This window comes from Cimex lectularius, unplaced genomic scaffold (genome assembly GCF_000648675.2).
Source record: "Cimex lectularius strain Harlan isolate CLEC.00 unplaced genomic scaffold, Clec_2.1 scaffold266, whole genome shotgun sequence".
Lineage (NCBI taxonomy): Eukaryota > Metazoa > Arthropoda > Insecta > Hemiptera > Cimicidae > Cimex > Cimex lectularius.
Genome location: NW_019392824.1, coordinates 227927 through 255906, shown reverse-complemented (window position 1 = coordinate 255906; position 27980 = coordinate 227927). Strand labels below are relative to the sequence as shown.

The 27980-nt window shown below is 34.2% G+C and overlaps 2 protein-coding genes across 7 annotated transcripts; both read right to left on the bottom strand.

Moving 5' to 3' along the window:
* Positions 1–41: 41 nt before the first annotated feature.
* On the bottom strand, positions 42–16942 carry LOC106672739. Of its 3 annotated transcripts, XM_024228455.1 has the most exons (9): positions 16838–16942; positions 16258–16316; positions 14449–14589; positions 14231–14380; positions 3609–3765; positions 3293–3545; positions 3093–3206; positions 372–477; positions 42–174 (listed from the first exon to the last, which is right to left on the bottom strand). In XM_024228455.1, exons 3-9 carry the CDS (start codon positions 14519–14521, stop codon positions 92–94), a joined length of 936 nt encoding a protein of 311 aa, XP_024084223.1. In that variant the 5' UTR covers positions 14522–14589; positions 16258–16316; positions 16838–16942; the 3' UTR covers positions 42–91. The 3 variants fall into 3 exon arrangements, 2 of the variants coding, with proteins under 2 accessions (XP_024084223.1, XP_024084222.1); XM_024228454.1 differs by lacking the exon at positions 16258–16316; XR_002910566.1 differs by lacking the exons at positions 42–174; positions 372–477; positions 3093–3206; ... (3 more) ...; positions 16258–16316; positions 16838–16942 and adding exons at positions 8909–9475; positions 9550–9786 and having other exon boundaries at positions 14231–14298.
* A 1260-nt stretch (positions 16943–18202) lies between these two features.
* LOC106672726 lies at positions 18203–27970 on the bottom strand. Of its 4 annotated transcripts, XM_014404373.2 has the most exons (11): positions 27925–27970; positions 27710–27841; positions 24511–24652; positions 22495–22618; positions 20554–20674; positions 20318–20433; positions 19652–19739; positions 19218–19431; positions 18993–19117; positions 18824–18910; positions 18203–18754 (listed from the first exon to the last, which is right to left on the bottom strand). In XM_014404373.2, exons 3-11 carry the CDS (start codon positions 24515–24517, stop codon positions 18716–18718), a joined length of 921 nt encoding a protein of 306 aa, XP_014259859.1. In that variant the 5' UTR covers positions 24518–24652; positions 27710–27841; positions 27925–27970; the 3' UTR covers positions 18203–18715. The 4 variants fall into 4 exon arrangements, with proteins under 4 accessions (XP_014259859.1, XP_014259858.1, XP_014259861.1 ...); XM_014404372.2 differs by having other exon boundaries at positions 27710–27935; XM_014404375.2 differs by having other exon boundaries at positions 18830–18910; positions 27710–27935.
* Positions 27971–27980: the final 10 nt, after the last annotated feature.

The window sequence follows — 27980 nt, the reverse complement described above, 5'->3', positions numbered from 1 at the left end:
CGTTTGCTTAATATTTTGTAATAAAAGAATGTTGGATTAATGAGATAGTTTATTTTGTCTTCTTCCCAGTTACATTTCGTCATAATCAACTTTAATATCCATTGATTAAAGTACACTTTTCTTGATTTTTGTAAATCCATTTTCTTGTCCGTACTATAACCCGGTAAAAACATTCTACAAATACATTAATTTATTATCTTTATGGTTTGCATGTCAAAAAATTATTTGCATTGCCCTTGGATTTTATATAAAAATGACTGAAAAAACAAGTATTTTAACTTTGAAGGTCGACAGCACCGAAGTAGGTCGCCAAGTGCACAGCTGGAATTATTAATATTATATTTAAATTGAAAGTGATGAAACATTCATACCTTCATACTCTTTCACAGTTCCAATATTTCCTCCTAAGTCCCTTGGTAGTTTGTCTTTACCGATTATCAATGCTAATTCTTTGATGCCGAGCTGACAGAATAGAACCTACAAAAAAATAAATAAATACAAAATAATAATAATAATTCAAATAATTATTATGAGTACTTTCTTTGTTCAGATTTCTATATTGTCTATATCAAATTATCCGGAAAGGGTGGGAGTTTAAAGGTAGTAAGATAATTTTTTAAANTTAATTTTATTTATTTTGTGTGGTGATTTGTGACCGATAATCGATAATTATTCAGAAATCGTGAGATGCGGTCTGGTGTGACGTAGGTTTCAGAAAAACATTTTCTTTATCGTGCCAACGTTTCGATCTTTATTGAGATGATCTTTAGGGCCTGGGATTTACAAACAAAAATTTTTCTGAAACCTACATCACACCAGACCGTATCTCACGATTTCTGAATATTTATTTATTTTTATAATCGGGTTGTTTCACATGAAATGCCCGTGTTTGTTGTTTAGTAAAAAACTTTATTAGGGTCAAAATAATAGTATACAAAGTTCCTTCTTTTCATATACATTTTTCCCAATGTTAAACCTTAAATAGATGAAACATCTGTTGGTTGCAGGTTTGGAGAATAAGATGGGGAATAACGTCCTTCATGTATTAATTTATTCAGTCTCCCTTGAAACACCAGGCTTGGCGTTATCTTGTAGGAAGAACCCACCCGATTTACCAATACAAGTTGTTTTTTGCTATGTTTTGGTCAGTTGGGTGTATTTGGTCAATTTCAATCCACTATTTGGTACAGGTGATGGTTTCACCTCTAACAAAAAGAAAGAGTGAATAACTCTATCTCTCATTTAAATTTAAATATAGCATGTGTCCTAGCATTTCTTCGACGTAAATTGAATTATGCAACCATTTGTAATCGTAAGTTATTATCTTTTAGAAAAGACGCGGTTTTTTGCCTAACAAGCAACGAAACTCATGCTGGTGCTTCAACTGCGGCTGCTCAGTGAACTTATGAGGAACCCCATAAAAGGAGCTTTTTGGCTTTTCCTATGTACTTTAAGTGTTTTGAAGCTGTGGGTGCACTTACTGAGAGTCCTCTAACGGTATGATAAGTGTTTTCTTCCACTGTAAGCTCGAAGAGCAGGCAATCCTCAAGGCCGGTTTTCAAATTTGGTATCTCCAGCCAAAAACTTCGCAAATCAAGGCAATCCGTTCCTTAACACTTTAAATCTAAACGACGTTAAAACTTTTTAAATGTTCATTACAGCTTGGACGAGCTTAACTTGATAAAAGAATGTAGGACGAAAATCTCGTTTCTCTGTGTTCATACCAGGCAACCAAAAATGTTCGTGCAGATTTAAACGATTTATAATTATCACAATTAAAATTAGTTTATATACATTTTATTCAGGGAAATAGTCTCCATAGACATCTATTCTCCCAACTCGTAACAGCAGAGGTCATATCAACTCTCGGGGTGCCGGTGTTTTGAAGAAAGCCCATTTGTAATTATGTCGGGGGACCTTTGCTTTACAGTCAACGCACCGACGCTCCCCAAACGTGTTACTAGCCATGTTGTGCCCTTCTTATAAAAGTTTGCGTCTCATGGCTTAAAAAATAAAATCAGCACATTTCCAGTTATTTCGCGATTATCGAACTCCCGACTGCCCAGTGTCCATTGTTACGAAAAGGTGAAATTCATATGAGGAAAGGTCTGAAGAGTATGGAGGGTTGGTAGGACTTCCAAACCAAACTTCATTATTACCTCTTTTCTCGTTCTGGCTGTATTAGCTATCGCATTGTCATGGAAAAATGACCTTTTCTGTTCACGAAAGTAAGTTGGTATGACACGTGGCAGGAGATAGAGCACAATGCCTGCAGGATTCCACAAAACCTAAAGCATCAAGTTTCTTGGTGATTATTCGGTTTTCCCCTCAGGGGCATTTAGTGACCGCCTCTTGGTGTTACTATACAGAATCTATTTTTCGTCGCTGTTTGTTGTGTTTACCATGTCGAAAAACTTCTCTACTATATGCCGTGAATCAATGGAAGGCAAATGTAAAAGATGCTTACACTTGTTGCCGCCTGCCAATTTATGACGAACCCATTTTCTCAGCTTCCACGTTTTCCCAAGTCAATGTTAGCTAGAACAAATGGTTTCATCGATTACGTTGAATTCTCTGGCAAGCTCCTGACATATAACTCGAACAAGTTCGACAGCTTCCATCAATCCGTCGTCATTCAAGACAGACGGCTTACCAGACCTCCTTGTTCCCAGAAGGAAATTTTTTGAACTACTTTTGGCAGTACGCTCACTAAAAATGTTGATTATAATGGTATTAAAACAATAACAAGTGAAAATCCGCACAAACTTTTCTGGTTACCTGGAATTTGAAAGTATACTAAAGAGTATGTGATTAATTAGTGAGATAATCAATATAAACAAAAAATAGACGAGTAATAACTACGCATATAATATGTAAACATGTTGGTAGTTAACGTAATAGTTAAGGAAACCGATTAATCTTCTACGAATTTATATAATATTAAAAACGGATATTCTATGTGAAACACCCCCAATAATAAAAAGGCGATATTATGGGGGTCTGGTGAATTTTGACCTTAAATGTTTCTCAGTTTTAAAATTTTATTTAAATTAACCCTTTATGAACTTTGTATAGAAATGAAAACTTTTTACTTTATTCATGAAGCCGTTCTCAAATAGTGGCTCCAAGTACTCAAGAAACTGGAAGAGTTTAAATTCCTTTCGAGAAAACATAAGTATTTGCTTTATATTCAAAAGTGATCCCTCCTTTAACCAAAAAAAAAAAAAAAAAAAAAAAAAAAAAAAAAAAAAAAAATCAACAATGTTTTAGTAATAATTTTTTCAAAGCTCACCTGTATGTAATTCAACATATTTTGATATTCAACAATTTTGAGTATTCCAAAGTACTCGTTTTTTACATGAGAAAAATCGAAAAGAATTATATGCCCTGGAATCAATCCCGTACTGATTGGAAGCGCTTCCATGGCTAATGCAATGTATCGGCAACATGGTAAAATTGCTGTACTCAATTTTTCGAATTTTTCAAAACGGACGTAAATCATTTGATAGCCATCTTTTGTAGTTATAGGCAATGGCGCTATAGTTCTTAACACAAAAATAACAAAATATAATTCAATAGGGTTTTTAATTTACAGAATATGAACTCACAACATGGTACGTGCTATTCCCAAATCTGTGTCATCGTTGCAACCGCGTTTTGCGAATATTTCCGGATATAATTGCTTAAAACTGAAGTGTTTGCTCATTAAAATTGCTGTCTTGAGTGGGCATAGTTTAACATTTATAAACTCAGCAATCTGATGATCTAGAATTTCATAGAGCATGGATATCACAACAATATAATAATATTTAATTATTTATTAATATAGACTATTTAAGAAGAAGAAGAAGAAGAGAAATATCTTTTTTCTGGGACTGGTATTCCATAAGAATAATACACGTGAAATAAATAAAGGCAATAAATAAAGTTCCTTCTAGGAAATTAAAAATAAAATGAAATAAAAATCTTGGCACAACGTATACAAGTAAGGCAAGCCATAAGAAAAAATAACAAGAATATTAAACAAGAATATCAAATATGAACGTAAGGTCTCTGTTTGGAGGGAGAAGAGGATTTAAAATAGTAAAAGGAAGCAGCGTGGCGAATTGAAAGGAGAAGGCTCGGATCAGAAAGGATCTTTCAAAGGTATGGGTTATATGTTGCGGAAAGATAGGGTCAATTGGTGATGAGCGGGTGTTACGAGTATGATGTGAGGAGTTGGGAGGAAGGATTGGGTGATGTAAGGAGGAGACGGATGTGGTTGGACTGGAAAAGAAAGCAACCTAGGAAATACTGTGCACGGAAGGAGGGGTAGAGCCATGAAAGTTGGGAATAGAACTCCGACACCCGGGACCCTCATGGGGTGCCGAACTTATCTTATGCAACAAATCATAATACGCTTCAATAGCGCGTTCCCACCTCCGAGAGACCACCGTATGCCACACAGCTGTAATCGAAGAAGGGAAGTGTAAGGGAAGATACAAGAAGTTTGCGGGTGGGGAAAGGTAAAAGAAGCCAGTACCGACGAAATAGGCTGAGGGAGGTGATACAATGGCGGGAAATTTGGGAGCTGTGAGGATGCCAGAAAAGGTTTTGGTCAAAGACTGCAGCTAGGATTTTAACCGAGAAGCAGAAAGGGATGGGATGGTTATTTAACGTGGGAGGTGAGATGCTGGGGAGGGTATTGAGGAGTTGCCTGGACCCAGTAATTATGGCCGGACGGATTGAGGACTAGGGAATTTTTATGTGCCCATTCAGTGATAGAATTTTGGTCTTTTTGGATTTTGAGAATGGCCGAGTGAAAATCGGAAGGGTGGAAAGATGTATATTTGGAGTTATCGGCGTATAGGTGGTAGTTACAGAACTGGATGGAGTCGGGCAGGTCGTTAATATAAATGGAAAAAAGGATAGGAGAGATGCTAGAGCCTTGGGGCACCCCAGATTTTAATGGGAGGAAGGAGGAGGTAAGGCCATTGGGAAGTGAGACAGCTTGATGGCGATTGGTAAGGTAGAAATTGTATCTAACCATAATCTCTACTCAGACCCGCGAAAGTAGAAATAAGTAACACAAAGCAGGTCAAACTTAAAAAGCCAAAACCGCATTGTACATTTCCTTCTTCAAGAAAATGAAAAATCTAACATATACACATTCTTCAACTTTCTTGTGATTCTTTCCATAAGTTTTCTCCTTTGATTCACTGGAAAGGGTTAGACTAAACACTAGCTACGTCTGAATCATACAATCTGTCTACCAGGATGGTCAACCTCGTACGATCCTAGATGAGATAGGGTCTTATTTTAAATAATCGATAAGAACGACATACCTCGGAAGAAATATTGTTCTCTTTGTTACATATTCTAAAAACGGCTTGGACAAAAACACGAATCGAAGAGGGAGATTGGTCGATACTCAACTCTAAGCCTCACGTGATATACAAGCATAAAATGGGTGAGACTGAGAAACAAGTTCAAAAAACGATGGCATGAGTAAGGAGCTGGCAAAATAGCTAGAATCAAGGATGACAGACAGGCGTAAGTAATAACTTCGTGTATATCATACTAGAAGAAGAGAAGATACGTCCAAAACCACGCAACGAAGCATAAATGGGGTGAGACTGAGAAACAAGCTCAACATTGGTGGCATGAGTAAGGGCTGGGAATCAATAGGCTGGCTATAACTAGCTTCAAGGATGAAAGATGAACGAAAAGGATAACTTATACAATATTGGAGAAATTCCAGAGCCATCCAAAACGTCACAACGAAGCATAAAAATGGTGAGACGGAGATAAGCTAGATTCAAGGATAGTAGATGAACGAAGGTAAATAACATCGAGCACATAGTAGATGAAGATAAGAAGACGTTCAAAAACAGCGCAACGAAGAATAAAATGGGTGAGACAAGAAAAACAAGCTATAGAATGGCAACATAGGCAAGAAGCTGAGAATTAAGTCTGGCCATATAGCTAGAATCAAGGATGAAAAGTCACCATGAAGCATAAAATGTGTGAGGCTGATAGACAGGCTCAAGATTGGTTGCAAAAGTAAGGAGCTGGGAATTACCGGTGGTGAATACTTTGATTCAAAAATGACAAAGAACGAAAATACTAATATCGTGGACATCATACTGCAGGAAGAGAAGGCACGTCCAAAACGTCGCAAAAAGCATCAAAGGGATGAGACCTGGAATAACTTGGGACAGGCTACACTCGAACGTTGGTCGTAAATTAATGAATAAAAAGATAATAAAAAGGGGGAAAATCTAAATTATATATCGGTGGAATAATGTAAACTCAAAGCCATTATACTATTAATTAATTTATTAGATCTGTTTTAATGGCATATAGGAGGTGGATTCTTACAGTAATGTGTGATTTTTAGTGACCGGTTGTTCCATAATTAGTTGAAGTCGTGAGGAACGGTCTTGACCACGGCCACGACTTCAACAAACTATCTTACTGTAATATACATATAATCTTAGAAATTTACAATATGTAATCTTACAAGTATTTAATTATAACAGACATTTCTATATTGTGAGAATAGTAGTTTTACAATAAATTACAGTGACTGTTTAGAGATCGTGGGATGCGGTAAGGTGTGCAACAAAAAAACATTAATATTTCACTAATACTCTCAACACGATCCACAACCGTGACACATCTACGCAGAAAACACCTTTGAGTAGTAGAGTACAAATACTTTGATTAAACCTAAAATTTCTATATTGTGCTCATCATTGTATACATACTTATTCAGATATCATGAGATGCAGTCTGGTGTGATGTAGGTTTCAGAAAAACATTTTCTTTATCGTGCCAACGTTTCGATCTTTTATTGAGATCATTTTCAGGGCCTGGGATTTACAAACAATGTTTACATTTAAAAAATACATTTAGGATGTGGAAAAGTGAATTTATACAATGCAAAATATATTTTATATTCAAACAAATAATTATTACGAATAATTATTGCTCAACGGTCACTAATCTCTACACATTGTATACATACATTTTCGCATCTTACATGTATTTGTATAATTTAAAATGTTTATAAATCCCAGGGCCCGAAGATGATCTCAATAAAGATCGAAACGTTATCGTGATAAAGAAAATATTTTTCAAAACCTACCATCACACCAGACCGCATCTCACGATTCAAAATAATCATTAATTAACGGTCACTAAATACTACACATAAATTACAATATTAACAATAATTGGTGTATTGATAGCCAAAATATTTATTGTAGTAATGTTAATAAAAGGTAGTAATTAAAGGTAATCATTGTAATAACAACCTTTAATAGTAATTAATAATGATTGTTGAGATAAATTTAGCGGAATGGACTAAATTAATGAATAATCGCACTGGCTAATGGTAATGGAAATACACATAAAATTACAATATTAATATTCTATGAAGATTTAAGTGGCAAGGTAATCATAACTAAATACACATTAGTCTTTTATACTTTCTATACAATAATGTGTTGTGATTGCAGTCGATAAATTAATATTATATTTTCCTAATTCATTGGTTTTCCAATAGCAGAGTTATTCTATTTCCTAATTTGTGAAAGTCGTGAGGAGCGGTCAGAAATGATGTATTTCAGAAAAACAGCTTTTTTTCATTCGTTTGCCGACTTGAAAATGGAAAAGGCTTCCAAAATACATTATCTTTGACCACTCCTCTCGATTTCAACAAATTATCGAACAGCCGGTCACTAAAAAAAACACATTTATGTATCTTAAGTTAAGAGGTTTAGAACAGTATTTAAAGATTCGGTTTAGCAGTTCAAAAGTCCGTATATGTAACAAATAGTACATATTTAGGGTCGGGACGTCAAGACGGATCGTAAAGTGCTAAACATAGGGCATTCAAATAGGAAATGAATTAATGAACCATATTGCAGGCCAAAACATGTAATGCATTTTATGTCAGTATTGAATTGATATTTTTTCTATTAAAGTACAAAAATGGTTGCTTACAACTGGCCAATCTTAATTGACAGATAAGACGAGGTTTTTATGTTATTTTTTAGTCTAGAAGATTCGACGGAGTTTCCTCAATTATTTATTGATGTATAATATAATTGTACTTTGAGTTCAATAATGCTCTAATGTCAGCAGATACACTATGGTTTTCAAATCTTTTGAGGAATACAATCTAAGATAACAAACTTTTTTCAAGGAGCCTTCAAGTGGGAACAATAGATTTAGCCAAAAATTCAGAGCTCTTTTGTACTCTTTATTTCTCAGTTAAGGGCACTCTGTTTCTAATCTGAAAAGAAAAAACTAGCTCAGAGTATTTCGCAAGAGGTGTAATAAGTGCTTAAGAATTTGCACTTTAAGAATTGCACTCTTGGGACACTTTGGGAATCGAAGCACAGCTTTTCGCGACAAAATAAAAAGTAGCTATAACTCAATAAAAAAGTGATTTTACTTTTCTTTAGATAATAATGATTATAAAGGAATTAAGATTGTAAACAAGTAACAGGGTATAAATCTAAACACATCTGGTACCTAGGAGGAGAGTAGGTTGAATTCTACAATAAATATTTTCTCTTACGAACAAATGTAAACAAAACTGATCGGATTAAACTAAAGAAGGCACACATAGTCAAGTGATTACAGGTGAAAATGAATTTTCAATTCCTTTACTTAAAAAATATTAAAAAATTAATTAAGTTTTGTTTCTGCCAGTTGGCTTTGTTAGCATTGATAGAGCGTGAAGGACTGTGCAATACAGTTTATTTATTTGTCCATTTGAAGACACTCAGTGTGTCCCCTTCTTTGGGTTATTCTTCATTAGAAGACGTTCTAGATTATAACGAGCTAAATAAATTGTACAAATACATTATAGAATAAATATATTTCTTTAGAGCTTCAATACAAACATAATCATCAAAATATTAAAAAATGTTAATATAATAAAAATTTCATTTTTCAATAATTTAATCAATTTAGTTTTTTAAGAGTAAAATGTTGTTATACCATTCGAACAGACAAAAGACCTGGTAGCGGCTACAAATTTTTCCTTTTCCTTTATCATGATACTCGCAGTACAAATTTTCTTTGGTAGTAGTTAGCGTTTTGGCCTTTGGACAGCCGAGATCCGTCATGTCGACGATTTTACTTTTCCTGCAGTAGCGACGAATAACGCCAGCCTTCTCTGACCCTTTAACGTATATAGTGTGATAATTTGCACCTATTTCACCTAGAATAATTTCCAATTCGTCGTACGGTACGTCGCCGCACTCAATGTCCAAACGGAGGTAGTTATTCGCAATCCAATCGTTACTTTTGATAGATTTAGCGTCCAGATTGAAGATGAACGGAAGCTCAAATATCCAGTGATTTATATCAAGAGTACACTCGTCCATTGTGCTTAATTCTTTTATGATGAATATATTATCAATATTTTTAAAGCCTTGAATATCGAGGAATAAACACATTTTGTTATTTGTCAAGTCATCTTTCGTTAAACAAAAAGAAAAAAATTATAAAATTAATGAATAAAAGAAGAAATAATTTCATCTAAACACTTACATGTTTCAAAAATAAATTTTGGTTCAAGTCTATTGTGCAAATTAAATTATTTTGAGGATCGTTACTCCGTTACCTTTCAAAGTCCAACGTTTAACTACTGCTCGATATTTGTGTTCACTTCAGGACAGGTTTTTTCAATTTTGTTGTTGTAAAATCAACAGTAAATGTTTCAAAACATACTTTCGTTTAATTTGAAATGTTGGAGTAAACGTCGCGCCTGTTTCTTACTCGAAATAGCTACGTAAACCAATTAAAGTAATAAGCATGCATAATAAATAATTTATAATAATAATTTTATTTATGTTTTACAGATGTATATATATGTGTGTGGTGTTAGGTGACCGTTAATTAATATTATTTGGAGATGCGGTCTGGTGTGACGTAGAAATGTGTGATGTAGAATGTTTACGAAAACATTTTTTTTTATAGTGCCACGTTTCAATCTTTACTGAGATCATCATCAGCGCCTGGGATTTATTATTAATGATAATAAGTNATTATTTATTATTATTAATTATTTTTAGGTTGAAGGTTGATTAATACTGGGCCTTGCGAGGTTGTCACACGAACACGTACTTTTGTAGGCCGTATATGTGTCTGGCATGTAGAGAAAGGTTGCTCGATATGGGCCACCTAGATGAAAGGTGCAATTCCTTAACTCCATTATTATATATATGCATTAGCATTAGCTTGAGCACGGTAGCAAGTATCAGGGTCCCATGTTCCAATTTTTGGAGGAAACATGGTTGTTTTATTATATAAATTGTGTATTTTTGTGTCCCAAGTGAGTGTTGAGAGTGAATGAGCAGTGTGAGAGGGTCAATGGCGGAATATGGAGTACCCCATCGAACCTAAATTAGATCAATTACATAATATGGGTAAAGGGTGATGGGGATATTGAAAATTCCTGGCCAGCTTCAGGTCAATCAACCTCCACAGCCTTGCCAACGGCTCCTTAGTGTAGGATTTTGCTTGTGGATTTTCCAGTTTTAGTTGCAAGAACCTGCACCTACATAGACCTTTACAGAAACCTAAAATGTTTTCTGCGGTCTCCTCCTTTTCCTGGCAGTATCTGCACAGTGTTTCTTCTATCTGTCTCCTATCCAGTGCATGTGCTATCTTAAGTGGCAGTGCCCCCTCAGGAGTCCAACCAGAATCCTGGTTCGGTTGCGGTTACCTTCCAGCACCTTTGTAAGTTTTGCGGATGGCCCTTCTATGAATCTCTTTGCATGCCATATGCCTGTGGTATTGTTCCACCAGTTTTGGACTCATTGAGGATCCATTTTACGATGCATCCTCTTTCGTGGCAGGATGCTAAGCCGCAGTAGGGTTCAGGACCTAGAGAGTACCAATGTTGGCTCCCTCTTTAGCCAACTTGCCAACCTTTAGACCTCTATACCCCGAGTGTCCAGGGAGCCATGCAAGGGCCAGGTCATTAGTGTCACTGACTCAGGGCCTTCATGCAGTTCCAAACGCGCTTTGCCTTCATATCGCCTGAGGCTAGGGCCTTTAGTGTTGCCTGACTGTCAGAGGAGGTGGCTATCCTCCAGTAATGTATTCCTAGCCTTTTTTTCCCTGGCAGAGTTCAATTGCTATGATTTCAGAGTGGAAAACTGTAGCATATTTACTAGGTTTACTGTCAATTCGGTCTTTGGATTCATCCCGAGCCCTTGCCAGTTTTGGAGCCGTCAGTGTACCAGTAGGAGTGTGCATTTAGCAGTGGTGTTCCATTGGCCCATTCTTCCTGTTTTGGAATGGCACTTTTTAGTGAAATTGTATTTGGGAGTAGTGGCATTGATTGGCATGTCTAATATGGCATCTGCCTTATCTACTCCACTCTAATTGATTGAATGGTATGTAAATAGGTAAGAATTGTGCATTGTACATTGGGGCTGAAATGATCTATCTGTTGATAGCCCCCAGAACACACCCTTGGTGGCTAGATGAATAAGATCGAGGTCTGATCCTGGTCTGTCAACAACTGGTCTGAATGATTCTCTAGGACTGCTGGTAATTTATTGTAAATTACAAAAGTTGGAATTGCCAGTGAATGGCAAGAAGTGATAGGCTCAACTCTACACGCATGTATTTATGTACATGCTGTGCAGATTTGAGCTTATATAAAATCAGAAATCAGTATTAGGTAATTGCTTAAAGAAGAGTGGGGTGAAGAAAAGAAAAAACTAATGGGTGAAGAAAATATAATGAAAACTAAAAAGGAAAGTTTAAGTGGTCAGGGATTACTCTGGTGCATGAAGGAAGCCAGGGTGGCAGACGAGTGCGCCAGATGTGGCAGACTGTTCCAGGCCCTCACATCAGTAAAGAGTATGAGTGTAATGGAGTGAAATCTAGATCTAGATGAAGAAGAGAACTGAGTGAATGCGTATGCAATACATATTTCGTGCTAGAATTTTAAAAATAATTTTTAAACTGAGTAAAGTGAGGCAGGTCTCAATCTTACAGCCAAGATTAAATATCACTTGTTCCAAAATAAGGGAGTGTGGAATTAAGTACAAGTGTTAAATTAGTTGAGATCTTTCCACAGAAAACAAGGAAAAGTTAAATAATGGTGAGCAGTAGGCGAAGTAGGACAAGATTTGATTGAACCCAAGGGCCTTAGACAAATGTAGGATATCCATGAGAGGTTGCAGGATAATTTTACACAAGGATTTCTCACAGTATTACAAAAAGGGGTAACGGTATTATTAACGAAGATCCTAAGGGACTGACATTTTTGAAGATTTATATTCCTCCACAGAGATGGTTAGCAGTAGCCCATTGTAGATAGGTGAAAATTTCATCATTATTAGAACAAATAAAAGTCAGTAACAGCTCATTTACACCATGTAAAACTGAAAATGATCCAGATTGGAACATTTGGAACAGTAGAGATTTGTGTAAAGGAGAAAATACCAATGGTCCTACTATCCATTGATCCTACTTTGTCAAAATCATATCTGTCATAATTTTTTCATTAATGTTGGCCATTTGGTACAGCTTATAATTACTAGTTTTAAGAATGCAAGTGGTAAATGTCAATTTTTAGTTTTACATTTTGTCTCAAAATTGAGTGGTGGATAAAATTTCCCATAAATATGCTTTTCTGTTTATTTCAACATTAGCTTGTCCTGAAATGGTTTTGTTATTTTTCCATTCTGATAATTTGATTTTCACAATTTTTATACTTAACCCACTTTTCACTGCAACCATATATATTTAAGTGGAAAATGGGTATTGATAAGAAGTAATAATATTCAAGAAGAGAAGGCCAAGAAATAAAATTTTCTTCAACTGAATTTTTTTTAAACTAGCGTAACACGTTTATCCTTCATCTGGGGACACTAGTACACATCTTTATATCCATAAGCAAGAAAATGCACTTCCTTTAAGGTGAGAACTTTCCGGAGTTCCCCTTCACTTATTTTCCTGGTCTAAAGTAGTTAAATTGGTTCCAGATAAGATGTGTGTCTCAGTTTTCCAATTTTTTTAAGGGGTAATTAAACAGCCAAATTGCCAGTATTAAAGCCTATTATTGTTGAGATTTTTGTTTTGCTGGTTGAGATGTGCAGAAACTTCTTTAATTGTTTTGTACATGGTAAATTCATTTAGTGCATAGTCATTTCTTTTTCTAGTATGACTATTTGCGACTTTGGTCTAAGGGTTTGAGTTTGTCAAACTATTGACTTCAATCCTGTCATTTCTTGGCACCATCATATTAACTGGTTGCATTTTCCCAAGAATTAGGCTTACATTCATTCTCAGACAAGTTTTGAGTTGAAATTGTAGTTTAATGCCTTTAGTACTACTTGGCTGTCTGAGAATTATCCATGCAGCTTTTTGATTATTTTTTGTGAAGAAAGTGTTATTAAATGGATCTGAACTTGAAAAATTTTGGGGAACTGTAGTAGTCGAGAGGGCAGGATGATAGACCCTTGGCTTGTAGACCCCGCGGTGGTGTGTTCGCTTTCCCACATCGCCCCTGGCCATTTTTTTCACGCTACCCTTCCCCCTAAAGATGCTGTTGGAGGAGTATGAAAATATTCCACAGCATTACATTCCAATGCCACATCGAATGCAAGCAGTGATCAGTGCAAGGGGAGGAAATACTCCGTTCTGAATTGGATATTTTCTTGTTTCAATAGCAACAGTTTTGGTAACATTGTTTTACTCAGTTTAATTTATTTTTAAATTTAGCTATAACATATAAAAACGTAAAGCTTACATTTAAAAATATCCAGCCCTCTCCGTGTAGTAGCATATCCTTTTCTATTTACCTCTACACTTAGGACAACTACCAACAACCATAAAAGTGCCAATAGTACCCCCCCCCCGTTGTGGTATTACTAACAGTGATTGATGTCCTAATTTGGCTTTTATTTCTCGACTCGGGTTGCCATTTTTCTTTGCTGCTCTCTCAATGGATTCATATGGGGAGTTATCAAAAGCACCTTCTATGCCCATGAAACTGCATAGTGCTATTTCTTTTTCCTATATGGTTGTAAAATAAAATATAAATATAAAATATTCAATTATAATTATTGATCAATATATTATTATTATTATTAATTGGTCAAGCGGACCACGAAATTAGTGAATTCAATTATAAGTCAATCTACAAGCCTAATTTGTAAATATAATTTATATTTATGTTCTACATTAAGTTTGAATTTTAATAATAAACCTGTTAATTCACTTGGGATGATATCTTGCTTCATGATAATTATTCTGACTTGTTTTATTAAAGATCGTAATATTTTCACTTCTTCTGGATGATAAGGGAAAGCATATTGACTCGGGTTAATAATATTGGCTCCTTTTCCACTTCCATATGCTGTGATATATGAGTCATGTTATAAATGATTATTAACTGAACAACGATAAAATGATATACAATCTTACCAATATGTTTGTTTATCATCCAGCGTGAACTGATGACCGACTCGTTGCTGCCTCTCATGAAAAGGGTAATCATCTTGAAATTATTTATTGTTAACACTCTAACACAATATGAACAACTTTTTTCTCCACAATTGCCAAAACCTTAAAAGTAACAATATATTATGTTAATATTGTTACTACTTTTTTATTATGTATTATTGTTGAAATTTAAAAAATAAATGTTGCCATTATACAGACTTTAATTAATCTGTGATGTATGTCCATTTTAAAAGCAGAGCAACAAGTTTTAATCTCCTTGTACTATTGCGTAAATTACAGAACCCATAGAGTTAAGGTGAACGTATTTTTATGGTCTATTTGTTCATTTTCCAATTGCAAATGGAATTTTCCAATTCAGTGACAGTGGCTGAACCTTTTCACAACAAAGAAAGTTACCCTATCTTAGACATGTTTAGAACTATAGGTAAAGTGAAGACCGAAATAGATGAAGATGAAAACTTCTCATTGTCTGCAGAAGAAAATGTTTTGGGTGGTACAACATAGTGGAAGAAATACATTCATTGCAATCAAAGCAAGTAATAAATTAGGGGCAAATTATAAATACAGGAAAGAGGATCTTGTAGTGTGCAATGTAGAATCCCAAGAATTTCCATTTTCTACATTCCTAGACTAGAGTAAATCACTATCTGTCTTACTGGAGGGCTTAACGTCCAACTACCTGTTGGGTGTCGCAGACAAGAGGTCAAACCACTACACTTCTTTTTACATATTATGACTAATTATTAAACCATGGGCTATGCCAGGATCCGAACCGAGGAATGTTAGTGTGGCAAATACTAGTTGGACACCCTTACCACTAGGCGACTGCGGACCCCCTCTACTTCCAAGAGTAAAATATAATGCTACTATAAACCTCTTAACCAAATAAATCTGTGTCCAGTAATATATTTGTTGTCAAATTTGTTTGCAGCAATTAGCATTTTTTAGTTTAGGACCTTTCTGGCCATTTTGGTCTGATTATCCTTGATGTTTTAGTCTGTCAAATGTGTTTCATTAACAATATGTCTGTTTGGAAATGAGCAAACTACAGATTCATGTTTTTTCAAAGATAACAAGTGTTCTACATAGTAAAAATAATTACAATTAATTAAGGTTTTTAGTTGAGGTAAAAAAGTCAATGGCACGAGTGGGATTCGAACACACAATCTTCGGCGAGATACGCCGCTGCTCTACCACTTGAGCTATCGTGACCTCGATCCACTCGGACATATCTCAACTAAAAACCTTAAATAATTGTAATGTATTAATTGGTCAAGCGGACCACGAAATTAGTGAATTTAATGAATTAAAATGAAGTATACTTCACTAAAGCTCTCCGTGGCCATTTCATTTGTCGCCGAGAATCCAATCCGATTACACGACATTTGAAAAATGGCAAAAAGGAGGGAGAACTCAAACGGTGGGGTTGAGGTAGGAAGTTGACGTCCGAGTGGACCGAGGTCACGATAGCTCAAGTGGTAGAGCAGCGGCGTATTTAGCCGAAGATCGTGGGTTCGAATCCCGCTCGTGCCATTGACTTTTTTATCTCAACTAAAAACCTTAATTAATTGTAATGTATTAATTGGTCAAGCGGACCACGAAATTAGTGAATTTAAGTAAAAATAATATTTATTTTTAATGATCCATCATTTAAAAATAGTAAATGCAATATTTTATTGTCTTTATAAATATCAAGATTTTATTAATAGTAAAATCCAAAAGATAACAAAATATTCATTAATTTAAAATGCAGTAAAGGATTTTTGATACCTTGTAAATAATTGATTTTTGACACCTAGCCCCAAGAATCCATGCAAATTGATGCTCATCTAATTGAACAAATTGACATAAAAATGAAAGTTAATTAGACCCACAATACAAAAACCCTAATTGAAAGTAAGACTTGAATCTTAAAACAATTTGGTTTCAACAATTGATTTCACTGTACATTTGTTTTTGAAAAAGGTAAATGATGAAGTGCATTTGAGATACATTGAGCTGCGGATCACCTGGTGTACTTCAACACAAAATTTCACAATTTACCTTTGATCATTTTCCACCTATGCTCACTGCATCTTCCATTCTGATGTATGTACGAGTCATCTTTAGTGGATATTTTCTTTTTCAATTTTTTTTATAATCAAATAAGAGAATAGGCTGATTTATATTAAGCAGATTGTGAATTATGCACAAATGTTTTCATTTTGGAAAACAGCCATACTTGACCTTAGAGCAATCGGCATAAATTCACAATCTATCTTTTGGTTTATCTGTTATTCACTTCAAGAGGTATTTTTGCAATTTTGTGATCACACATATAACATGACTTAAGTGGTAAAACTGAACTTACGTTTTCTTTAACTTTAACGAACAGATGATATCCAATATTAGTCTAGCTATAATTCACAAAAATTTAGAAAAATTCGGAATAGTTATAAAGGTAGTCCTGACAATAACTACTGTTGCTAAGTAACTGCACGAATATTAAATTTTATTAATTTACTATTTTTTAATTTACTATATACCAACCCATGGAGCATGTGGATACCATGAAACCTTGGAAAAAGACAAAATCAATTTAAATAATTACAAAGATTGGCATCTCTAAAAGAAGACGAAAGAAAATTTTGACAGACCCTTCCAAATAAAAATAGCAACAAGAAATGTTGGAAGAATAGCATTTTAAAATTATTTGAATGGTTTGCTATGGCACTCAGATGAATCCAAATGGAACATATAGTGAGGGCAGGAATCAAAGGTACAAATTTTGATATAGCAGAACGTAAGTTTTTCCAAGCCAAGATACACAAAATAGAACTCTGTGCCCAAGAAATAATTAAAAGGAGATTTAAAGGACTGAAGGCTTCCACCTTGAAGGAGTCCACCTTCAACTCAATGCTCTGGTAATGCCTAACATATTTATAATTCCTGGTAAAACAAAATCAGGTTAGGAAATGAGGGGATTGAAGGCAATAGCCTGACAAAATCAGACCCTTTGGACTAAAGCTACAAATAGTCATGCTTGAAAAAGAAATGACTACGCACTGGATGAATTTACCAAGTGCAAAACAATCAAAAAAGTCTCTGAACATCTCAACCAGGAAAATAAAACTCTCAGCGGGCATGAAGTAAGGAAAATAATAGGTTTTTATACTGGCAATTACCTGTTTAATCACCACCTAACAAAGTGGGAAAACTAAGACAGAATCCTCCTGATGTTACCATGAATCAGCAGATATAAAGATAACAACATATCTTATGTGACTGCAAATTATTAGCCTGGAATGAGACAGTTATCTTGGAATGGTAACGCTTTGCAAAATAATCATAGAGGAATCCTGGAAAATGTCCAACTTCCTTTCTGGAGTATTGAGAAAATCACATTAGGGAAATGGAAAAATAACAAAATCTCATCAAATTAATAAAACATATCAATGTAAAAAAGACTAGATATTATTAGACAAAAAATATGAAAAAATAACATACGTCTCTTGCTTGTCTTCTATCTTGAATTAGTTTCCCTTAATTAATATTTTATATAAAGAGAATAAAGGTACATTTTTAATTATATAATTAAATAAATTTAACAATAACTTTATTACTTTACCATAAATACATTTGAACACATATCAAACAACAAATTAAGTTACATAATATCAAACAATTTATTCACATTGTTTTACAAAAACTCTTTATTAATACTTAAATAGTCCATTTAACCTCATTTTATTATTTTTAAATGTATTCTTTCCATTCTGAAATATATTTATAACAATTTTAACAACCATAAACTATATGGTTTATAATATCAGATTAGTCTATAAAGCCCTCATTGGCATGTGGTAAGATTGAGGGTAACACAGAAGGATATAAAAGTCTCATAAAGTATATTTGATTACATGTTAAAACACTATTTACATCTAAAATACTGTCGATTTTTAAGAGCTTAATGAACTAAATATCATACACTTAATTTGATAACAAATAAAATAAAGTAATTAATAATATTAAACACTTAAAATAACAATTGTTAAAGGTTTTAACTATACATTTAGAAGATACAAATTATTTTTCAAAAAGAGTATATTTTTATTATTTGGAGATCGTGAGGTGCGGTCTGGTGTGAGGTAGATCACTAAACACCACACATATATTTTTATTGTTTCTATTGTCTTGTTTAAGCACTTTATATATGGTTTTAACCAGAAACAATTGGACTGTATCACAATTATTCTATGACGGCACTGTAATCAACTTCAATGCTCCCCTGAAATGAAATACAAAATTATTAAGCAATATTTCCAATAATATTGGGGACAATAATAAAGAGTATTACTTTTACATTTGGTGAAAGGTTTTCTTCTCCGTTGTCATTGAGAGCAAGAAGTTTGTTATTAACTTCACGCAACATTTCTCTTTCTTCCTAATATGTTTTAATAACAATGTTCATTACATATCTTACATACTTATAAAGCTAAATAATTCAAATAATGTGAACATCCTACCTTTATGTCTTTTAATTTTTCTTCCAACATTTTGTATGATTTTTTCAATGAATTCAGCTCAAGCAACTCTGTCTGCAACTCTGAACACTTTATATGTGCTTCATTAAGTTGTGCACAAATATCATCTGAAAAAAAAACACACCCACACCAATACAGCATTATTTGTTGTAAAAAACGATTTTTCTGTGAAAGTTCAGTCTTAATTACGAGTTTATTATTTTTTACCATAATCCTCATTTAACATTTGGATTGTTTTTCTCAGAGCATTGATTTCTCCTTCAGCTGTTGCAACCAACATTTCTTTCTCTTCGTTGTTTTGCCTCAGAAATATTTTCCAGCGCAAGTTGTCAACGTTGTTCATGAGATGGTCGAAAGTATTTGTCAACCCACTTCGGTCTGAAGCTATACTACTGTAGGAAGAAACATCTCTGCTGGTACTCTGGAAAAAAACATATCCTAAAAAGAACTGCAATTTATGCGATATTTGGTATAAACATTCAGTAGTGAGTTGATCAATTGTCAGGTATTAATGATAATATATATTTTTCAGTGATGCAAGTTCGACTTATAATAGTATTGCAATTTTTATCAAAATATTGATCAAATCATTTCTACACTTTAATTAGTTTATTAATGAGACATAAAAAGTAAGCACTCACATCATCCTCAGTTTCAGAATTTTCACTAATACTGTGTATGGTTTCTTCTTTTTCTGATTCCTGATGGTCAATTCTTTCATTCTCTATTCTGATAATTCAAAAACTTTGTATTAATACAAATAATAGTTATTATATTAATTACAGTTATTATTCTAATTATTAATTTAAAAATTTTCTAAAGTAATGTTCAAATTGTATTAACTTAAGTATAAATAAATAAAAATTATCAGACTATTAAGAATAACTAGTATTTATAGATGTAATTTGGTTATTACTATTTTGGCTGCCTATCCTAATTGGATTGATTGATCTAATCACAGTGATCGGTAACAACCCAATTCAAGTCCGTTACCCCACAGACCATAGAAGGGAACCTTATGATTTACAGATGTTGAAATTTAGTTGTTTACAATCATCCTAGTCCACCTGTTTTTAATCTGTCAAATGGTTTTTTGGCATTTTGCCATCAATGATCGGTTTACCATATTTTACCATACCAGCTTTTGGTCTGTGTTTTTTTTGCTTACAAGGTAACTGCTAAAAAGGCAGAAACACGACTGCAGACCAAAAGACGGATGGTTAGAGGCAAACAGATCTCAGAAATAAATCTTACAATTTATAGATTGTTAAAGAATACTTAGATTGATAAAAACAACAATAGCATACCCTTCTGATGGTGGATTCTTTTTATAACAGGCTTTTGATGGTGATTTTTTTAAACATTTATGAGCTTGAGCATGAAACCGGCTTTGTTGAAGTAACTGATGTGTCAAAACACTTACCTGGAAAATATTATCCACAATATATGATGAACTATGTAAATAATATAAATTTTAACAATTTTCTTTTCAATTAAAATTACTTTAGTTACAAGTTATCTTAATTTTAGCTTATGAATTCACCTTATCCATAAGATATTTATTTCTCGCCTGAATATCTTTAAACCTTATGTCCTCTAATGTCGGTGTTGCACTGTATCGATCCTTATGATTTGTATTTGCATTTCCGAACAGAATTTCTAACCTGAAATAGGTGTGTTGTTGAGTATACACAAATATAACAATTATTAAGTGTTTACTAATTAAAAAAATCAATAATGAAAAATTCACTCATGATATGATACAAAAATATATGATGCAAGAATCTATAGAATAGAACAACATTCACCTGTGAGTAAATTTTATAACAATAATCAGTGAAAAATATTGCTTCCTGTTTTACGAGTATGCTTAACATCCAACTACACGTCAAGTGTCATTAAACCACTTTACAATATTTTTTCTCATATTATTCTCAATTAAAAAGCTAGGCTGTACCAGCATTCAAACCCAGAACTGCTTGAGTGGCTAATAGTTGGACACCTTAACCGCTTGGCCACCATGGTCCCACGAAGAATATTTCTGAAGAAAGAACTTAAAAGAATGTAATACAATTGTCAAGGGACAATTTCATTTATGCCTTTCATATAACAGGGCATCAGTGGAAAAGATGACATATATTACAAAAAGCTTACAAGCTTTTCTTCTCTTGCCATATTTTATTCCTGGTTGGAGTAGTATGTAGGAATAATTGGGTTTGGTGATTTTTCCTCATTAGCCAACCACTGAAAAAGGTTGTTGAAAGACTGTCCACACCAAACAATCTCTAATGCCCTCTAAATCTCTTAACTCCAAGTATCCAAAGTTCTTCTCCAGATTACCCTTTGGATGGTCAGTAAACATTTTTTAGCACGTTCCTTTGTTTCTCCATCCTCTTAAGGTAGCTCAAGCAGCTACAATTAACCAATTCTATTTTTTTTTTCACAATACAAACCTCTTAGCTCCTGATCTTGGGCCTAATCATTCATATTCAATATCTTTTATAATTATCAACATTCCTGGACAGCTGCTCAAAATTAAGTAAATACAGGGGTCGAAACAATGAATGATGAAATCTTAGCTTGAATGCCAACCTTAATTCCTTGTCAGTGACAACTCTTAAGTATTAAAAGCTCTGAACTACTCCAAAGTTTTTCCAATGCTGGGTATACAACTTTTTTTAGTGACCGTTTTTGTGTCATCGATTTTACATTACTGGGGAATGTAAAGGGGTTGCGTTAGGTAAGGTCAGGCCACATATCTGTGTGTGTGTGTGTCACATATTACATATAATATACAGTTAAAACAGAAATTGTTTCGACAATGTATCTACATGCATTAGATACTTCACAGCAACACCCTTCAGTTGTGTTAATTCAATAAGTTTCTTAGAGAAAACAAAATGCAGCAGCTATTTTCTGAAATGGTTCCCTCTTTATCCTGTCTTACGACGGACTTATTCTTAGTCCCAATATAACAGTTTCTTTCACAGTTCAAAATGCTTAAGCTACATAAAACAGAAGTGGCAATGACCCTTGGAGACTGCTTCAGCAAACTGAAGATCAAATGATCTATTGCGGAGTATTTGGAACCAGTGTCTAGCAAAGTTCTTGCAAGGGAATGAAATACAACTTATGGTTCGATATATTGGCTGTCGATGAAAGTAAATGGAAGAAAGCTCAGATGGTAGAATTGAAGGATTATACTTTTGTAAATAGTGGTCATAAAATGTTCAGTGTAGACGTTATTAATATGAAAACTTTAAAATATTCCGTTAAAAGATTTTAAATGAAACTTATATGGTGCATACATAACATGAAGTTTCAGTTTGTTGGAAAGAAAACAATCTACTCTCCCAGTTTCTTTTGATGTAAAAATTGACATCACTATTCAAATAAAATGGAGGTATAAACAATCAGTAGTGCATTTTTTTAAATAACAATTTTACCTACATCATATGTTTAATTATAATAAATCATGGCTTACCTTTTTATCTCTTTAGACTGGTTTTGCACCGTCCGTTTAAGAATAAGATTTTCATTCACTATTTCACAGTAAGCACCCTCTAGTTCTGTCCTAGTCATTTTACTAACCCCATTATATAATCGGGCTGAAACAAAATCACTGACTCAGCACTTACACATGCACAGTCTTATTTCTGTACTCAAGACCCCTCGGTTCACCAAATTAAACCATAACCGATTATTTTTAAATGTAGGAATAAGGCCAATTTGAAAGAAAAGAAAAACACTCACTTCACCAAGCTTTCATAGAATATAACCCTTTCATCCGGACTTTAAAAATATAGTTATTTCACAAGGTTAAGAAATATGAATATCTACCTACAGTATCGAAAGTTATGGTTTAAAACTTATTGAATTTATGAGGTGACAGTTGAACATGATCTATAAGCTATAGTTTTTCTTTTCTTCCAAACTGGCTTTATCCCTGCATTTTCAATAAAAAGTATAATATTAAAAGCTGATATCAATTATATTGAATGAAATATATTTATAACAATTTTATGATACATAAAGTATATGGTTCATAATCTAAGATTAGTCAGTATGAACTACTTTACTGACTTATCTTAGATTATAAACCATATACTTTATGTATTTTAAAATTGCTATAAATGTATTTTATTCAATATAATCGATAGCAGCCTTTAATATTACAATTTTTTTAAGACAAATAAAAGAAAGGCCTATTGAACTGCATTCCACATTATCATTTACTTCAAGATAGTTTGTGAAGACTTGATTGGCATGTGCCATTCCTCGGCTACATATAGAGAGTGAGTGAGAATGCCACCTGATATGACAGTTGTGCTTGAGCAAAGTATTTCGATGTCCTGTTCCAATTGGAGGTAACAGGGTTGTTTTGATATATGTGTTGTTTTATGTACACTAGTGTGTGTTGAGAGTGAATGTATTTATTTGCGTGAATGTGTAGTTTGAGAGGGCTGATTGTGGAATATTGAGAACCCATCGATCCTCAATAGATTAGTTATATGAAGTCGAGGATGATGGATGAATATCAATTACTCCTTTACCCTAAATTAGTTAATCGTAGGTAAATAGGAAAGAAGTATTAAAAAAATGGGAGTGTGGGTTTGGATTTAGGAACTGATTACATTGGGGGCTAAACTGACCTAGCTGGTTGAATATGACCGACTGCCAACATCTGGAGTGGGTGTATGAATGTACGTAAGTGCACTACCAAACAACTTGAACCAAGGTCATTTCAACCCTCAATGCATGTAGTTTTAACATAAGCACACTCATTCTTAAATACATTGTCTCTTATTTACCTTTCACTCACGTAGAGGATGGAGTACTAGATATTCCTCCATCACCCTTTATCACACAAAGACAACTATACTTACAATACCTAGACTGATTGAGGGTCAATAGCTCCTTGATATTCTACTATTGGCACTCTTGTCTACACACATTCAAGCATATAAATACATTATGAAAAAGTTTAAACATCTATCACCATCTTTAGTATATAAATTTAGATGACAAAACTTTTAAAAAGTATACCTTTTTGTACATTTGAAATACATATTATGGAATGCAGCCAAATAGGTCTTTAAAAACAAAAATAAATAAATAAAAAGGCAAAAAAAGAACTACATTTTTTATGTTGTGTATGTCTTATTAAGTGGCGCATGCATAATTTTATGCACGTGTTAAGACTCAACATCAATGTAATTAAATCGTTAATAAACAGGTTGTTTAATTATTTACTTTTGAGAATAAAATAGAAGTGAGTTTGGTGGATTTTTTTTTTTTTGTTCTGGGGATGAGTGTGAAAACAATACACGTTTTTGTCATTGCAATAAACGTGTCTGTAAAATATTAAAATATTATTTTGCAACTAAGTTCCACATAGTATTGAAAACTAGCAAAATTAGAAGTGGGCTGACCGGCTTATTTTTAAAGCTTTAAAATATAAATTCTATTACATTATTAAGTTATTTTAATGAGTACTTACATTTCATATTTGTTTATTGTTTCAACTAAAAAATATGCCCACAAGGATGACATATACTAGCTAATATCACAAAAAATCAACTCCTGGATGTAAGCCAACGTCGGTAATCAAACCCACGCCTCATTTTGTTGTGGTAGCGTTGCTAAGGAATGTGAATAACTGAATATTAGTTTATTAGCTTTGTTCGTGCCGGAAGGGAACCCTATCGTAATGATTCGGGTGAATTGTGTTAGAAAACCTAGGATGGATTAGAAAAGAAATAATAAAAAAACACATCGCAGTCAATATTACCCAGTCATTTACCTTAGGCGCAAGTCGGTGTCAGGAATTAATAAACAGACCACTTTGGGCTTTTTACTCCTGAAAGTAGACACGGGAACTTAAATTGAATTATACAGATATCACACTCAAGTCCGAGAGGAAAAGTAAAACGACGATAATCCATTAAGTCTCCGTCTATCACAAAAAACTATGGAACAATGCCGAATTTAAATGTGTTTGTATGGAAATTAGACATTTAAAAAATTTTCATCGCTAATGTTATTGTGATCGTTCATTAAAACTTTTAAACCTTCAAACGCGATTTCCCGAAAGTTACGATTGTGGATAAATTAATTGTTGGCAAGCCGTGAGGATCATTGACCTCAGGGTTTTGGCAGTCCGGGGACAGATCTCTGTCTTATCCGACCTCCAACGCACACGGTTTTTGAATTTAGGCCCAAACATTCTTTCCTATATAATACCATGTATTCAAATAGGGTGGTGGAGTACTCAATATCCACCACCACACTCTCTCTAATAAAAACATACGATCTCAATATACATTAATATCAAGTTCTATATACAATAAAACAGGCCTTTTTACTCTGAAAAACAGAACAAGGGACCCAAATGCTCGCTGCCATGCTCACAGTTTTCGTATTGGGGGGCATTCCTACACGCTCACTATATGGCACCCTTCAATTAAGTGAGGCACATTGAGTAAGCTTTTTCTACATACCGGACACATAAGCGGGCTTTATCACTCAAAAAGCGACTATGTTAACATCGACTTTCTTGTACTGCCCACATTTACGCTTACAAATACATTCTAACGAAACTGTTAACACAGGATACATAATCAAACTTTTTATATAAACAATAATATCATTAAAAAAAAAACAAAAAAACCTATAAGTAAGAGGCAACCTTTGTTTCCTCCAAAAATCAGAACAGGGGACTAGAGATTCCTACTCGCTCCCTATATGAAGTCAAGGACTAACACCATTCAACTAAGAGGGAAATATCAAGCACCAAATCTATTCATGCCAGTCACATACAGAGTTTTTGGCTTAAAATAAAATATTCATGTGTCAACAACAACTTCCTTGTACTACACAAACAGTTAACTCAAATACATCCATCACCAAACTTTTTATATAAACAATAATAACATTAACTAACAAAAAATCTATAAGTAGAAAACAACCTTTGTTTTCTCCAAAAATCAGAACATGCAACAGATATAGAGGAAAGGCACTTTTCAATTAAGTGAGACACAAACACGAACTTTCTCCTAAAAAGTAAGTCTCTATGGGTCAATCTAGTATGGTCTCCTAGTATCCTCCAAGAGCAACTTTGGCTGTGCTATTGATACGCCAGAGCTTCTCTGCTGATGCTGACACTTCCTTTTAAAGTGCTGGGGCCCAGACAACAACTGTCCCAAACAACACACATGGGCTTTAGTCTAAAAGTGTCTGTGTGTCGACCTTGCAAGGCTATTCTTAATCAGACAAGGATCATCCCTTTTTTATGGTTCAGTTCCTCAGAGGGCTACGGCTGAAATATGTTTGTTGGACGATAGGGTTTGCAATGTAAAAACTCGGTTCTCCTGCGATGTTTCGGAGAGAGAGAGAGAGAGAGAGAGAGAGAGAGAGAGAGAGAGAGAGAGAGAGAGAGAGAGAGAGTGATGGCACAAGAGGGTTCATGGCCAATAAGTGCCAAACTCTACTTGCTCAATTTATTGGCTTCTTTGTGCCATCTGCCCTGTGTGCCATGGTGCCCAGACAGCCCAGATTTTTTACCCAATGTCTGACAGGGCCCAATACAATCCCAAGCCCTCAGTGCCTCCTGGCTGTCTGACTAGATGGCTATTCTTCTCTTAACAATACTTAGCCTTGTAATCTACATGGCACAATGTTCAGTAGCTACAGTCTCTGCTTGAAAGACAGTGACATATTGCCCAAGGCTTATGTGAATTCTAGTCCTTACATTATTACTATAAATACCATCCTATGACCAAAACTTGGATTTTAAGCTATTTGGATACTAGATAGGGTTGGTATTAACTTATTATTATTGATATTTTTTATAGAGAGAGTATTTTAGCATTTTCACAAGAAGCCCAAGTTCTTAATAAATGTTTATTTTCTCTGTCCAGAACGTATCAAGCTAATTTTTTATTTTCAAATGTATCCAGTATCTACCACTTAATGGAGCTGCTGCAGGCATGAGTGGTTTGGTCTGAATGTTTTTGTGCGAGGAGTTGCTTAGGAGAAAGGTACACCCCGTGCATATGGCTCCTCAGATGGTGGGTCATTGATGTTCTGGGTGGCATTTCCTTGGATACCCACACCGAATTGGTTGTTGTGCAAGAAAGATCTCTAACTTTACGAAGATACTCACATGAAATAATTGAAGAATATGTAGTGCCATTTGCCCGCCGCCCACATTAGAATAATGTGCAGAATAATGCCAGGCCACATAGAGCATGGACTGTGGTTGACTACCTGAATGAGTTTGGAACTGAGTGCTTGGTGTGGCCAGCTTGAAGTTCAGATTTGAACTCAATGGAACACATTTTGGGACAACTTATGTGGCATGTATGATGGCAAAACCAAGGTCCTAACAACCTAGAAGAGTTAGAAACGGCTGTTCTTGATGAATGAGAAAGAATTACTCATGATCAGAAATGTTTTCCAAGGAGTGCCAGGGGTCGAAATACTCAGTATTAAAGGGCACAAAAATGTTCTTTACTGAATAATTGTTTTTCTAATTAGGTAATCATTTCTTTTTAAATATCTTATTTTTACAACAAAACCTATTTTGGTAGGCAAAATAAACCTAAATACCTTAACATTTAAGAGATTATATTAACATTTATTTTGTCCATCAGTGGTGCTTTAATTTTGTCATTATTTTGGAACTGGTTATAACTCACTAGATGATGATTTTTTAACCCTTGCTCTAGAACAAACTGGTCCAACTTGGTCAAGAATATCTCCAAAATTAAAACTATCCTCATTAGTCCTTGTGTTGTACTTTTTTTAAATAATCCTCTGGTTGTTAGCAGCTGAAATCCATAATATCGAGAGAAATAGTGTGAAAATTTTTATTATCCAAACTCAAAGAATACAATTGTATGTTAAGCACAACCTGTACCGAAGAATCTTACAACTTGTTTATCAATCAAACTGAAAAAGCCATGGAAA